The sequence below is a fragment of the Cyprinodon variegatus genome, unplaced genomic scaffold (assembly GCF_000732505.1).
Source record: "Cyprinodon variegatus isolate N-32 unplaced genomic scaffold, C_variegatus-1.0 Scaffold1146, whole genome shotgun sequence".
Taxonomy (NCBI): Eukaryota; Metazoa; Chordata; class Actinopteri; order Cyprinodontiformes; family Cyprinodontidae; genus Cyprinodon; species Cyprinodon variegatus.
This window is the reverse complement of record NW_015151599.1, coordinates 62590-77260: the sequence shown is the minus strand read 5'-3', so window position 1 is coordinate 77260 and position 14671 is coordinate 62590. Positions and strand designations below refer to the sequence as shown.

Sequence of the window (14671 nt, the reverse complement as noted above, 5' to 3'; positions counted from 1 at the left end):
AAGTTTGCCAATAAAATCAGTATTTTTACTCTTAAAATAAGATAATTAGATTAAATGCACTTGAACTAAGACAATACAATTGTGTTTTATTATTTTAAGTGTAAATTATCTTGTTTCATTGGCAAAATGTCTGTTTTACCTCCTCAATCCGAGAATAAATGCACTTATTTTAAGAAAAAATGATTTTCTTGAAATGAAATTTTTCCAGTGTGTAAAACCTTTTGAACGCTTCTAGCTACTATAATTCTATTCTTTCATCAAAATAAAGCTTAATATTTCATGAGCTAATCCCTCCAGCCCCCCGCCTCCCTTCACCTGTACGCCCCAAATGATTTATGTACTACTCGATCCAAGAGAACAAAAAAGTATTTAGAAATGCGAAATTATAAATCTTGGTGGAAGAAAGAATTTGTAATTTAAATGTTCAAATTCAATTCAGTTTAGTTTATTTCTATAGCGCCAATTCACAACACATGTCATTTCAAGGCACTTTACAGTTCACCAGATCATCCACTCAGATTGATTCAAAATTTGCTGTCTAAGGAAAAACAGCTGGTGTCATCGACTCATTGACTCGAATGCAATCCCTCACACTAAGCATGCTTCTAGCGACAGTGGAGAGGAAAAACTCCCTTTTAACTGTGGAAACCTACAAAAATAAGCAGAGATACAAAAGGCAACTGTTAAAGGCGGTCCCGTCCAGTTCTCGTACTATTATTCTTGTACTATTATTAAATCGCAAACCTAAACAAAATTTAAATGTAAAAGAAAAAAAACAACATTGTTTACCATTTTTCCTGTTAAGGAAGAAGCCATGTTGCAGTACTCTAAACAGTGATTTAACTGCTTTGGTTTATTCATCAGCTGGCAGTCAAATATATAACCAGCTATCCCTCACAACCATCAAACAGTTAGGAAATTTCCTATGATGGAAGACGAAGGTAAAAGGACACTAGAATGTCTAAATCCTATTGCTTACGCTCAAGCCGTGGGAAGAAGAGAAGAGGAAGCTGTGGAGCCAGTGATCTGACTACCTGTGCTACCTGATGATCTGCCCTACCTTGTGGCTTTGCTAATGAGCAGACAGACAACAAGTTTGCAGCTAAACAATGCTATCTGGTATGGAGGACCAATCCTGCCATAATTGAAAATACATACAGAAATAAATCAAGGACTTAATAATATAAAACTGCTTGCATAAGTAGTTAATAATATGAATTAGTGTGCCATTAAATGCGGAAAAAATAAGATATTTATTCATCAATTGATCAATTATTCATCTAAAAATATAGATTTTAACTTCCACTTTTATTTTTACTTTTCTTCTTGCATTTACACTGACTTATTTTTAACCCACTTATTTTCTGTTACACATTTCTTGAAGTCTTTGTTTTGTGTTTGTATATTATTGCAAGTGGGGGTTTTTTTCGTTCCGTATTTCCACTGCAACCTTTTTTATTGTTTCATATTTATCCACACCAACATTTTTAAAACACATAAATAAATGTTAAAAATAAATATTTTTTAATTTTATTTTAACATCCTTCTATTTCTGAAACAGTGATTTATTTCTGCCTCTAACTTTTCTAACTGATTTCCGCCTGCCCTTTTAATTTCCTTCTCCTGTTTTTCTACTTCGTCTATTTCCGCGTGGTCGTCTGACTGCAGCTGCTAATGTTAAAACAATGCCGAGGAGGGAGGGGGGTGCGGCGGCTTCGCTGGCAAAGCTTCCCAACTATACTATAGCTCCCTGGAAACGATTACTGAGCACGAGCTTGCATGCTTGGATTTTGGCTACCAGGCAAAGGTGTAGCGATAACTTGTGGAGTACCTAGCAGATGAACTTGGACAAGTTGTTGATTTGTCAGAAGATAACACAGTTTCTAACGATCATGTTCTATATCGTCTTGACTGCTTAACACAGAGAATAATACTTTTAGGCCGGGCATACACTGTGCGATCTTTTTCAATCGTTGCATGCAGCTACAGCTCACACATCGTACGAGGAAACCGCAGTTTCCACGTACGATGTGTGAGTTCACAGCTCACACTGTGTGACCCGACGCTCTGATGCGATCTAACTGCTCACACTGTACGTCTAAAAACCAGGTGGGACTCAGCTCCCCAGTGAGATGGCGTTACTCGGACTCGTCTACCTAGAAGCCAAATTAGTAGAAGAGGAATATGAAGCTCAATAGAGTGAAACGTGCTGCCTTGGCAATTTGTGCAATTTTGTGCTGAAAGCCCTAAGGAGAAAAGGCAACGACGTATTTGGACAAAGACATAGCTGAGCAAACGTGGCTACTACGGTCTGTTAGTTTTACAGAAATAACTCCATTTTATCCGCACCCCCGCCATGCTTCTGTCTTTTCATTTGAGAGGAAGAAGAAGAAGAATCCTTGTTTGCACACTGAGCGATTTGCCCTCTACAGTCAACTAAAAAAATCAAATATGTTTGATTTTCTCCCAACATCAAGATTTCTAATTGGGAGGTGGTTGTGAAAGGCTGATCGCCCTTCTTTATCCCCTGTGTACAACAGGACGCACAATCAGGCTAAAAGTCGGGTCGATTGAAAATTTCTCGCACAACTGGAAAGTCGGCCCAAAAAGGGCAAAAATCGCACAGTGTCAACAGATCTTGACCCAGCAGTGTTGCAAAGTTTGGACGAGGCAACTTGTACTCTACTGCGGTGAAGTTAGTTTTACGTTGGATATTAGACAGATATTTGCTCCGGTTAAACCGCTTCTTCTATCGGTTAATCCTCCTCCTCGCTCTGGAAAGTCTATAATACGGGTGCGCTTGAAGTGTTGGAGCGGCTTTTTCAGATCGCATTTTACCCCAAGCAAAGAGGAGGTTCTCCCAGAGCGATTATGTATTTAGACACCCGTGTTTTGCAGTGTAAAAAGAAGGTGAAGGAGAATAACTATGTAGGAGTTCCCCCTTCAGGAAGCACCTACCTTAACCTCACTGCGCCCGCACAGTTAACAAATGTCCACTTTCTCTGATGTGAGGTACGGCTTGATGATTAAAATTCAAAGCTGAGACAAAGTAATGGAACAAAATTCACTCCCTAGGTTTGTAATCATTTTTGCATTTCTTTGCACACTTAATTAAATAACATTTGTGATTCTGTTGGTAATCTATGTTGAAATTGAATTATTAATAATAATATTTATATCTTTAACTTGTAACTGTATTTCCCAATGATATCTAAAATGGAATCAAGTGTTGAATATTTTTTTGATATTGAGTTTTAAGTACACTGCAGAAAAATTAAATATACCTAAGTCATTTTCTCTTAAAATAAGCAAATTTTTTTCTTGAATTGAGAAGGAAAGTGCGACAATTTGCATTTAAAATAAGAAAACACAATTGCATTGTCTTATTTCGAGTTTATATTATCTATTTATGTTATTCTAAGAGTGAAAATACTCATCGCATTGGCAAACTATCTCATTTACCTACTCAAATTAGGGTTAAATACACTTACTTTAAGACATTTTTACTTATTTGTAGATCATTTTTCCAGTGTATACGTAGCATCACTACCCTAATGTCTCAGTCACCCTTTCCGTCTCTCTTTGGTTCATTTATTTTCTTATTCTTTTCCATTTTTGTTCATTCTTCATCCGTTTAATTGTTTCTTTTTCTTTGCTTCCGTTTTTCTTTTTTTGTCATCCTTTCGTTGTTTTCTTTTCCTTCCTCTGATGAAGTATCTAGCATAAATTCATCATAAGGTTTTTTTTATATATATATTTATAAAATGGGCTAAAGAGACTTGGAGCCATGCACTTTTGAGGCGTTAGTGAGGATTCTTGCCATAATGAGATGGAACTACAGTATGCATAAATCATTTAGATCTAATGTTACACCAGACTTGGACATGTCTTTGATCGTGTTTTAGCAAATCAAGCAAAGTGGAAGACAGAAATGGGTCAGCACCGCTCTACAGAGGAATAATCAGGCTTCTAGATCCACATCTGTCTGCAGCACAAAGGATGATCACTATAGAAACAGGACGGAGATAAAAAAGAGAATAATGACATACAATGAGAAGCTCTTCAGCTCAATCTTTAATAGAAACCTGCCACCCAAAATCTCATGCAAAACAGTTTTAGATCGTTTCAAAAATTATTCATATCCATTCACATAGAGAGAAATATTTACTTATGTTGCATACCATTTTTGTTTTAATATTGTTAATTAAATATATTTATATTTCTACACGTCATTAAAGTTTCTGATACCCTTGAAAAGTTCAGGGACCTCCTAAGGATTTTTTGTGACCACTTTCAACTTGAGTCGCAGAAATGTTGGACGTTTGCATTTGTCTGATGAATTTAGTCCTAAATCTCACCTATAATCACATTTATCAGAATAAAATGTGATACTCTCCATGAGACACTTATTTACTGTACAGATGTATCATAGTATGTAAATCCACACACAGTGAATAGAAAACACTGAAATAATTAGAGCCTAAGTGGGTTGATTTTTCTTGAAATAGCGTATTTTCCCTTGATTTGAGCTAAACGAACAGGAAGATTTATGTTCAAAATAAGAAATAAACACCTCTATATTCTTATTGCTGTCAGAAAACGGGACGGATGGACCGAGTATTCAAGGTGAAACAGTCAGTAGGAAAGTTCAAAACGTTTATTAAAACAAAACCATAAAACAGAACTGAAGCTGTAGAACCACGACCGCAGCGACTGCAGGAGGGGGGCGGGGCAGAGCCCAATCACTGACACTCTGGAGGGAGAAACACAGGTAAGTGACCACGATCATCTGACAGGAGATGATTATCCAAGTGAGTCACTTACCTGTTTTAACAGTTCAGTCTATCCTCTCAATTATAGGCAGGTTCAGCTGACGCACTGCCAAAGAGATGCGGCCCTGAGCCGCCCAGAGTGTCCCTGATGGTGTAGTCCCGGAGAACATGCATGCATCTGATCCAGGTCAGGGGAAAAACAGATCAGAGAGGAACAGTTCGGAAATCCAGGGGTCTGTAGTCCGATCAGGGGTTCTGATCCACCGAGGAACAGTTCCTGGGTTCCAAGAATCCCCAGAGCGTTTAGGCAGGCACAGAGTCAGACGGGTCCAGGATCGTGCCCAGACAGACACGCACAGATGCAGACAGGCAGGTTCATATGCAGACGGGCAGCCTCAGTGCTTGAGGGGATAGAGACAAGACATGGTACCGGGATTTCTGCAGGAAACTTTAAACTGGTCTCCCCCTAAGGAGCCAGGCTTACGGGAATGAAACTGACCTTCTCCGTGTTGCGAGCAAAAACCCTGAGGGCTCCGTGGAGAATGACCAGGACACGATCAGGAGACAAGACAGAGACGAAAACCCACTCAATCTACTGGCCACCAGGAACCAGGACTTGAACCAACTAAAACAAAACTAAACTAATTAACAGACTGAATAACATTTACAAACGGACAGGCTGCAAACAATGATCTGGCCTCGATAGCTGGGCTGAACTGAATATAAAGGAGCAGACTCAGCTGGATGAGATGAGCGATATTAGAGATAGTGTAGATAATAGATAATAGAGACCGGGCAGTTAGGCAGATGAGTGAAATGAAAAATTAAGGTGAGCTATCAGGGCAGATCATGACAGTTTCAAGAGCAAAATATCTAATTATCTTAATAGAGTTGAGTGTGTTTTAAGATCAGACTGTGGTTAACTACTTTTAACTAAGTACTTGATCACAGAGATACAATAGTTCTAGCCAGGTTAACCATCAGGTGGTGAGAAGCAACGCAACTAATATTTGAATCACTATTTTATATGTATATAGTGACAAAAAGACAATTTAATGATAAGCTTGTGCATTTTTACACCAATACGTCTTAAATTATGTAAAAATCATCACTTATAGATGAAAAAATCTATTTCTCTTGGGGCCCAATGAGTAAGGAGCAGCGTAAACTTCCCTGAGAGCAGCTTATCTTTAGAAAACAGTGATGAAAGTAAAATCGGTTCAGAGATGGAAAAATCCCCAAGCACAAAATCCCTCATCTACTCACCAATCCACCTGAATCTTTGGGTCGCTCTAAGGACAGCCTGCAATCCACCAGGAACTGCTGCATCTGCAGAACAGAGCTTTTCTAAACCAGAATTAATAAAAAACAACCTTTTCTCTCCCAGGGTAGGTGGATGATCAGTGGGCTGGCAGAGATAGGATCAACAGCAGGTCTCTATCCGTGATGTCATCAGTGAGTTTGCAAAAAGAAAAGCTGGGAAGCAGGTTTTAAGTAGTGAAGTTTTGAGGAATAAAAAGTGTAACATAAAAAAAGTCATATGAGGGTAAAGGTAGTTCATGTTTTCATGTGGAGCCTTTCCATATAGTCATGTTCATTCATATATTTTTAAGATCTAATTATTCAGCTTTAGATCTCATTTCCGTTTCTACCTGTTTTCAGACAGCTTTTTATTTCATCATTATCATTATTTTGTTTGATGCTTTTTTTTTTGCTATTTGAACAATTTAATTGATTATTGTTAATCAAAGCTATTTTATCTTTTGTTGTTTTTTAACTACTGTTTTTTTTATTGGCATTTAGTTGGAATCAAATAGTATAAACTTGATAAGATCTTCACTATAAATAAACTGCATCCTGTTTACTTAATTACTTTTAGTAACACCAGGTGATGCATAGAATGAGGAGGCTGTAAACATGCAGTGAGGTTATAGTAGGTGTAGTATAGTATAGTAGGTGATTGTGGGACTGTTGTTTGGAGGGATAGATAATATTAGCTGACATAGAGTTTTATCCTCAATGCGGGCGACCTGGGTTCGAATCCAGCCTGTGGTCCTGTCTCCCCCTCTCTCATACCCCCTTTCCTGTCAGCCTCCCATCCATAAAAACGAGCCACTAGTGCTGTAAAAACTCAAAAATAAATAAAAATAAAAAAACAGATCAGGATGCGATGAGCCAGTAATCCAGCCATTCATCCAGGAGCAGTTGAAGTACAGACACCAATCTTGCACTGAAACAGAACTCAGATTACTATGACAAACCTTATGCGGATAAACTGATAATAACAGCATAAGTGCACAGAAATATTTACTGAGCAGATAGAAGTGATACAAATTACGTTCTGGATGTAAAGTCTAGATAAAGAAAAAGGATCTACGGTAACGTTGCTTTGTTTATCTACGGTGAAGTAATCTTTCACTGAAGGAGCTGTCCAGTTCTGAAATAGCCTCGGGCATGAGGTGGGAATATCTCAGTGTTTTCTTCTGTTCATTTGGATGATTGTGGTTTACCCATAATTCTGTTTTTGGCTGAGGTGATAAGGAAGCCTAATTTGTTCTTGATGTCTGTCCTCTTCCTCTTACTGGTTGTGTACCCTGTTTTCCTTCTTCTTTTTTTCCTTCTCCATTAGGTGCGGGTCAAAAGACATAATCATAAATGATTGTGATGCTAACAAAAATGCATGTTTAAATTCTCAATCATCTGGATCAGAACCACCGCCAAACAGCCTTAAATCTGAGACTTCCACCCAGTCTCTCTCTCAGATTTTCTGAGGATGTTTTACCATCTATCCTGGACTCCTGGATAAGTGTTTAAGATCTTCAGAAAAAACTGAGCATAGGTCTGGTTGCCTCTGATTTAAGCCTGTTTTGTGGATTTTAACAAACATTTCCTTCTTTCAAGTATCCAAAACACAGAAACAAACATGACTTGTGGATGAAATTCTAGAATGATGAAAAATTCCTTATTTCATCATTCTGCTTCATTCTATCTCTATTCTCCCACTCTGCAGAATCTATTAATTCAATCTCTAAGGTTATGCTCTCTCTGCTTTTTCTCATAGTAGCTTCATCTGGTCTGTTCCTGTTTGGCTGTGACTCCATCCTGGAGAGAAATATCAGCTGTGAGGCTCCCATCAACACCTTTGTTTATAGATGTTGGAGATCGGCCTGTTTTCCAGTGTAGTCCTGTTTCTCTGACTCTGACTGGCTGGATGTGCTCTCTTCATCCTCTTACATGGGAGCTGGCTCGGAGCTCGTCTGCCTAGCTGTATGTTTCCTGGATGGGGCCGCCTTTAGTATCTCTGCTTCTGTCTCCTTGAACCCTAATCGGCCTCGGCAGATGGCTTTCTGCTAAAAGGGAGATTTTCCTCTTCACTGTCGCTACAAGCATGCTTAGTGTGAGGGATTGCCTTCGAGTCAATGATTCGATGCAATCAACTGGTTTTCCTTAGATAGAAAACTTTGAATCAATCTGACTGCATGATCTGATGAACTGTAAAGTGCCTTGAGATGACATGTGTTATGAATTGGCGCTATAAAAATTAATCAAATTAAAATTCCAATATTCTCCTTACTATAAGAGAAAAGACAGGCTCCTGCCTTATTGAGTTCACATGTCTTTTTTCTTGCAGAAACAAGTTCATCAGATAAAGCACAGTACGGCACCATCGCAGATGGAGCAAAAGTTAGAGAAAAGAAAAAAATTGCAAACATACCCACCACTACCATAGCTGTAATGATGCGGGAGTCATGAATAAAGAAATTAAAAACCAAAAAGGGACACATTATTGGTTTCTGATTTTTAAAACAAAGCTGAAGCTCTCATTGGTCGTCCTGGCAAAATATGATCCATTCATCAATGACTGCTCTAAAATAGACTAGTATATCCACAGGATCCCAGGCTTTTTGGTTGTTCAAACTGCTCTTTTCTACTCATTTCTAAGGAAGATCTTCACCCTTTGTCTTGTGTTCATGAGCTACAGCTGAACATAGTGGACTTTCTAAGGATTTATTTCTTAAGCTTAAAGGAAGCATGTTTAATCTTGTTAAGTGTTAAACTGTTTATCCTTGCTTTTTAAATTAAATTAAATTGAATATATAAATACCTTATTGCTACATTTAATCTCACTTAGTATGCAGTACATTTTATTCCATTATAATCTGAAAGGAAAACTTGAAAAAAATATTCTTAATCAAAAATGGTCTCAAGATTAACTGCATTTTTCTCAGAAAATCTTTAGAAAATATGAAATAAATACATTATTTATTTATTGTCCGTTATAATTTTCAACATTATTTATTAATTACCTATTTTCTAAGTATTTATTTATGTGCATGGTATAATATTTTTGTCTGTTTTATTCTTCCTTTGTATTTGTGTTACCCTAATTATTTCTTCAATGCTATTTATTTCTGCCCCGTCGTTTTTACATTTCTGTCTGCATTTCTGCCTCATTATGCAAAAATGAGGAAGGGCTGCATCATAGATGTCTTTAACAGGGGGTCTGCGACCCCTAGGGGGTCAACGGAGGTACTGTATGGGAGTCGCAAAAGTTTTGGTTGATTAGATTTTTTTTATATTCCCCCTGCAGTTTTTTTCACTAATTGAAATGTCTTTAAATCCACATTAAAATGAATTCAACACACTGTAGAAAACAGATAAATGGAGGCAGAAGATGGAGCTCTTTCAAACTGGGCACCGTTTCATTCACAACACCTGTCCCATCAACCAGGAATAAGAATCAGAATCAGAAATACTTTAATAATCCCAGGGAGAAAATCGTTACATTACTCCATCTGTAATAGAGTGACTCTAGGACCAGTTTGATAGAACTCTGTTTCTCCTATATATATATATATATATATATATATATATATATATATATATATATAAACTCCTATATTACATACACACAACTCCTATTATATACACTGTACTTAATCTGTATTTTTTGTATTTGTATTATTGTATTTGTATTTCTTTTGCTTAATTTTAATTTAACTTAATATTTTCTTGCCCTCTAAGCTGCTGGTAACCTTAGTTTCCAGAGGGAGTCTTTCCAAGGGATCAATAAAGTACAGTCTAAGTCTGTCTAAGTCTATGTATAATTAGGGGGCCCCGCTCCATCTCGTCATCAGTTTGAGCATCCTTGGCCTGGAAAACGTTGAAGACCCCTGTCTTAGAGGGTCAACTTCTGCCCGCGGGTTGGTTAGCATTTTCTACAGGAGGACAGGAGAGTCTGAAGTTGCTGGCTGTTTCTCAATTTCAGGCAGAAATAAATAGCATTCAAGAAATAAATAGGGTAAAAAAAATAAAAAGTAAGAATAAAACAGACAAAAATGTTATAACATGCACATAATTAAATAAGGTAATCATTACAAAGTGGAATAAATAAAGAAGCAAATTAAGAGATATATACATTTATGTCTCACTTTATAATTTAATTTCTACCTACATTTATTCATTTATTGTATTTTTTAGGAGCAATTAATTGCATGCTTATTTATTTACTCATTTATTTATTTCTGTATTTATTTTTAAATCTAGTAGAGCTGGTCCTCCATAGATTCCTGTTGGACGTTTGACCTTTTCTGTCTCACAGCTGTCCTGGAGTCTGTGTCCTTGGACAAGTTTATCCCAGAGTCCCCGTCCACCAGTGAGCCGGGGGACTTGTCTCCCTGCCGCTCCCCGTCCACACCAAGACATCTGCGATACAGACAGTCTGGAGGTACAGAACTGCAGCAGCTCGCTGCTACGATGCAATAAAACTCTGATAGAAAGCTAGGTTTTATTATTAATACAGGATAACCTTCAGTTTAGTGACATATTTATGTACATTCCAATTGAAAAACAACAAAATCAGCTACAAGACCAATTTGGTTCTCTGTTAAGATTTAGTCAAAACACAGATCAGAGTTTTAAACCATGCATCTATGTTTTTACTTGAGGCTATTTTAACTGCAGTGTTTCCACTGAGCAGACTTTTCTCTTTGTTTCCTTCACTTTTCTGGTTGCTTCCAGTCGCAGCCGGTGAGAACTCTCGCTGCACCATGTCGCCAGCGTCGGCGTTCGCCATCGCCACGGCCGCCGCAGGGCACAGCAGCTCGCAGGGTGAGTCGTGAAGGTCACGGCGGATGTAGCCGAGGGAGGGAGGGAGCTCTGGTTGGGTTGTCAATTGAATTATATGTTCTGGAGCAGTTAAAAATGACAGCATAATGTAATTTAAAGATAAGAGGAAGGAAGTAAACGATGTGTTGGAGATTTCTGCTTCAAAAGGCAAATGAAGACCATAATATAATCAGCTTTCATTATTATTTTTTTCTTATTTAAAATGATTAGCTTGAACCTTTGGTAAAGCTGCAGTGCAAAAGAAATTAAAACACAAATAATGAGCCTAATCTGCTCAACTAAATATTTCATTTATTATTGCTAAAGCATTTGCAAAGCAACTTTTAGCATGCAACATATACAGCAGTTTTTACAGATTAATTCATGAAATGTCTTTATTTATCTTAAAGGGCAGCCTTATTGTAAACTGTACTGTAAACTTACAGTAGTAGCCATTCAAAATTTCCCCACTTTCCTTGATGGGCCCTTGCCTGATCCATCAATCTTTGTACTAAAATATTCTTTCTGTCATCATTTGTGGACATTAAGATCTAAAGAGAAGCATCATCTCCTGGTCAGACCCTGTAATTCAGTGAAAGGGTGGAGTCAGAGTATTAAAACATGCTAGATGGGGTCAGTCCGGTGGCTGCACTGGAAAAAAATCTAAGTCTAAATAAGTTATTTTTTTTCTTAAAATAACTGCATTTGTTCTTGGATTGAGGAGGTAAAAGAGACATTTTGCCAATGGAATCAAGACATTTTACACTTAATTAAAAAAAAAACACTTGCCTTGTCTTATTTCAAGTGCATTTTATCTAATTATCTTATTTTAAGAGTAAAAATACTAATTCCATTGGCAAATCATCTAATTTACCTACTCAAATTAAGGGTAAATACACTTAATTTAAGACATTTTTATTTATTTCTAGATTATTTTTCCAGTGTGGAAGTTGGAGGGGATTTTGCTGGGAGTTGCAGGGAAGTGGGCTGCCATTCGGCTGGGGTTTGACTGGAAATGGCCACTTTCAATGGCTGCTACTGTAAACTTCTAGTGATAGAGTAAAAGATAAAAGTTAATTAATTTCCAAAAAAACATTTCTTTTCATTCAATTTTAGATGTAATTGTTATTTGTTCAAACCACAGATCTTTACAAACGATTTATGTACAAAACGGGTCTTCCTTTTGAAGTTTTTTGTCAAATATCATCACCATAGATGCTGCTAGTGCAGTATGCATGTCTGGATTCGGTTCATTTCATTTTCACGCCTCCATTTTTATTTTATTTTTTGCCCTTCTAGGTTTCAGTAACTCTGAGAAAACATGTGACAAGGAATTCATCATCCGCAGAGCTGCTACCAACAGAGTCCTCAACGTGCTGCGCCACTGGGTCTCCAAACACTCCCAGGTGAGTCGGCGCAGGGCTTTGCTGCACGAAAGGAATCAGCTTTCATGTCAGCATTCTGATAAAAAAAAAATGGAAGGATTTGGGTTTCAGCCTTCGGTTTATTAATTGTATTAGATTTACAACATTTTGCAGTGAGTCTTACCAAAAACGAGGTAAAATAGTAAGCCCCAGTGTCGGGCTTGAAAGGTTTATTGGATGCTGGGGAGTTAATGGATGGTGGAAGGCAGGTTAAGACTAACCAGGCTAATGATAGACTGTTGACAGGCTGGAGAAGACAAATGAAGACTGAACAGGCTGGTCATAGGCTGAGCCGGCTGGTGACAGACTGAATAAGTCAGATGAGTGCTGAACAGCCTAAAAGATGGCTTTAGAAAGCAGATAAAGACTGAACAGCTTGGTGACACTCTGGTGGCAGGCTGAGCAGAATGGTAACAAACATTAAAAGGTTGATTAAAATGAGGTAGACTGATGGCAGGCTGAATAAGCTGGGAAGGCAGAGCAAGGCTTTACATGCTGATGACAGCCTGAACAGGCTGGTGACAAGCAAATCAGGCTTTTAGGATGAACAGGTTGAGCAGGCTGCTGGCAGGCTGAACAAGCTGGTGACAGTCTTGAGAAGGCAAATTAAGACTGAACAGGCAGAAAACAGGTTGATGGTAGGCTTAACAGGCTGGTAAGAGGCTGGTGGTAGGCACAGATAGTTCAGGTCATGACCTGAAACAAAAAGACAAAAAATTAACTGACTGGGGGCAAGCTGATGATTGGCTGAACAGGCTAGTGACAGGCTGAAGACAGATGAAGACTGATAGGCTGGTAACAGGCTAAAAAAGCTGTCAACCGGCTGGAGAAGGCAGATGAAGATGGACAGGCTGTTAGCATGCTAGATAAGTTAGTGGAAAGCAGAGGTAGTCCATGTCATGACCAGAAATGGAAGGAAACGAGAACCCAGTGAGGGTAGGGAAGACTCAGGAAAGTGGTGCATGCAATCACTGGGAATATACATGCAGGCATCGAGACGATCTGGAGAAGATCGACTGGGAGGGGGAGGTATTGATAGGAAGAGTTCCATGTGAAAGCAGTTTACCAGATTAGCAGAGTGGAGGAGAGCTAAAGGAGAATAAGAGCCTGGCACTCAACAAAACAGCAATCAAAGGAAAGCTGCGTAAAACAAACAAACCTCTCTGAGTCTGTCACTGTAGTTTTCTGTGATGGCTGAACAGATCCGTACATTAAAGTCGGTCAGATTTGATTGAGATGGAGCCTAGGTGGAAGTTCAACTGAATAAAATGTTTAGTCTATCAGCTTTGAACCGTGCCTTCACAAAAGCCAATGAGCGTCCAAAGTTCATCTTAAAAGGCCTCAGATCCACAACTTGTCTGCTACCTAGTGCATAGGTGGTGGTTGTGCTGTCTGACTTCATTCAGAGGGCCTCTTTTTAACCCACCTCCAGACTTCCTCCACCATGGTAGCTAAAACTTCATCAGACTTTCATTCCTCCCAGACTCTTACTGCATTCCGCGCCTCATTTCAACCGGTCCGGCAGAAGACCACCATGTTGAGTTATGCCAGAGGTTTCTTCCCAATGGGGAGTTTTTCCTCTCCACTGTCACTTCATGCTTGCTCATCATGGACAGGTTCTCTCAACCTGTGTTATCCAAACTGGACTTCCATCTTCCAGGTTCCATCTTCCAGGCTCACGCAGTCCACTGGACCTCCCCATAAAGTTGAGCACACTGTCTGACTAAGCAGCAGTCTACATACTGCCCAACTTCATCTCCACTCCACCACCAGTTTAAGGCGTGGGGGGGGGGGGGGGCAGCCCTGTTCATGCGTATCAATCAAAAATCAGCTCTATTACCCCATTTACTCTACCCTTGAAAAACCGATCCATGCCGAGAGCGGTCCGAGCTCGGATCAGTTAACCAGGCCGAGCTCGGTTCTGACGACAGTTTACACATCACGCTATCTCGACTCCTCGCCTCCCAGTGACGATCTGCAGTATTACTGCCAGTATTAAAGGAGAAAATCAAGCAGTTGGTGGCGGTAATGCACCAAAAGTTGTTTGCCAACCGCCATAAAACACAAGAAGAAGACGAAGAAGGAGGAAATCAAGCAGTTGGTGGCGGTAATGCACCAAAAGTTGTTTGCCAACCGCCATAAAACACAAGAAGAAGAAGACGAAAAAGGAGGGAATCAAGCAAATGAAAATGGCGGCAGCTGTCACATTCAGGGCGTTTCTCAATTCACGAGAACGCGAGTACGTACTCGCGTTCTCGTCAAGTCCTTTCTTGGCGAGAACGCAGGAAGAGCGGACTTGACGAGAATGCGAGCACGCAAGCACGTATGTGTATTGGAGCAGAAGCGTACTCGTGACGTCATCACAGG

General features: G+C 39.1%; 1 protein-coding gene across 1 annotated transcript in view; it reads left to right on the top strand.

Annotated features, from left to right (window-relative positions):
• LOC107101745 (ras-specific guanine nucleotide-releasing factor 2-like) overlaps positions 1-14671 on the top strand; it is a 98410-nt gene that overhangs the window by 68428 nt on the left and 15311 nt on the right. Inside the window, exons 19-21 of the mRNA XM_015400776.1 lie at positions 10375-10500; positions 10794-10883; positions 12180-12286. Of these exons, the coding sequence (XP_015256262.1) occupies positions 10375-10500; positions 10794-10883; positions 12180-12286 (323 nt within the window). The remainder of the gene's footprint in view (positions 1-10374; positions 10501-10793; positions 10884-12179; positions 12287-14671) is intronic.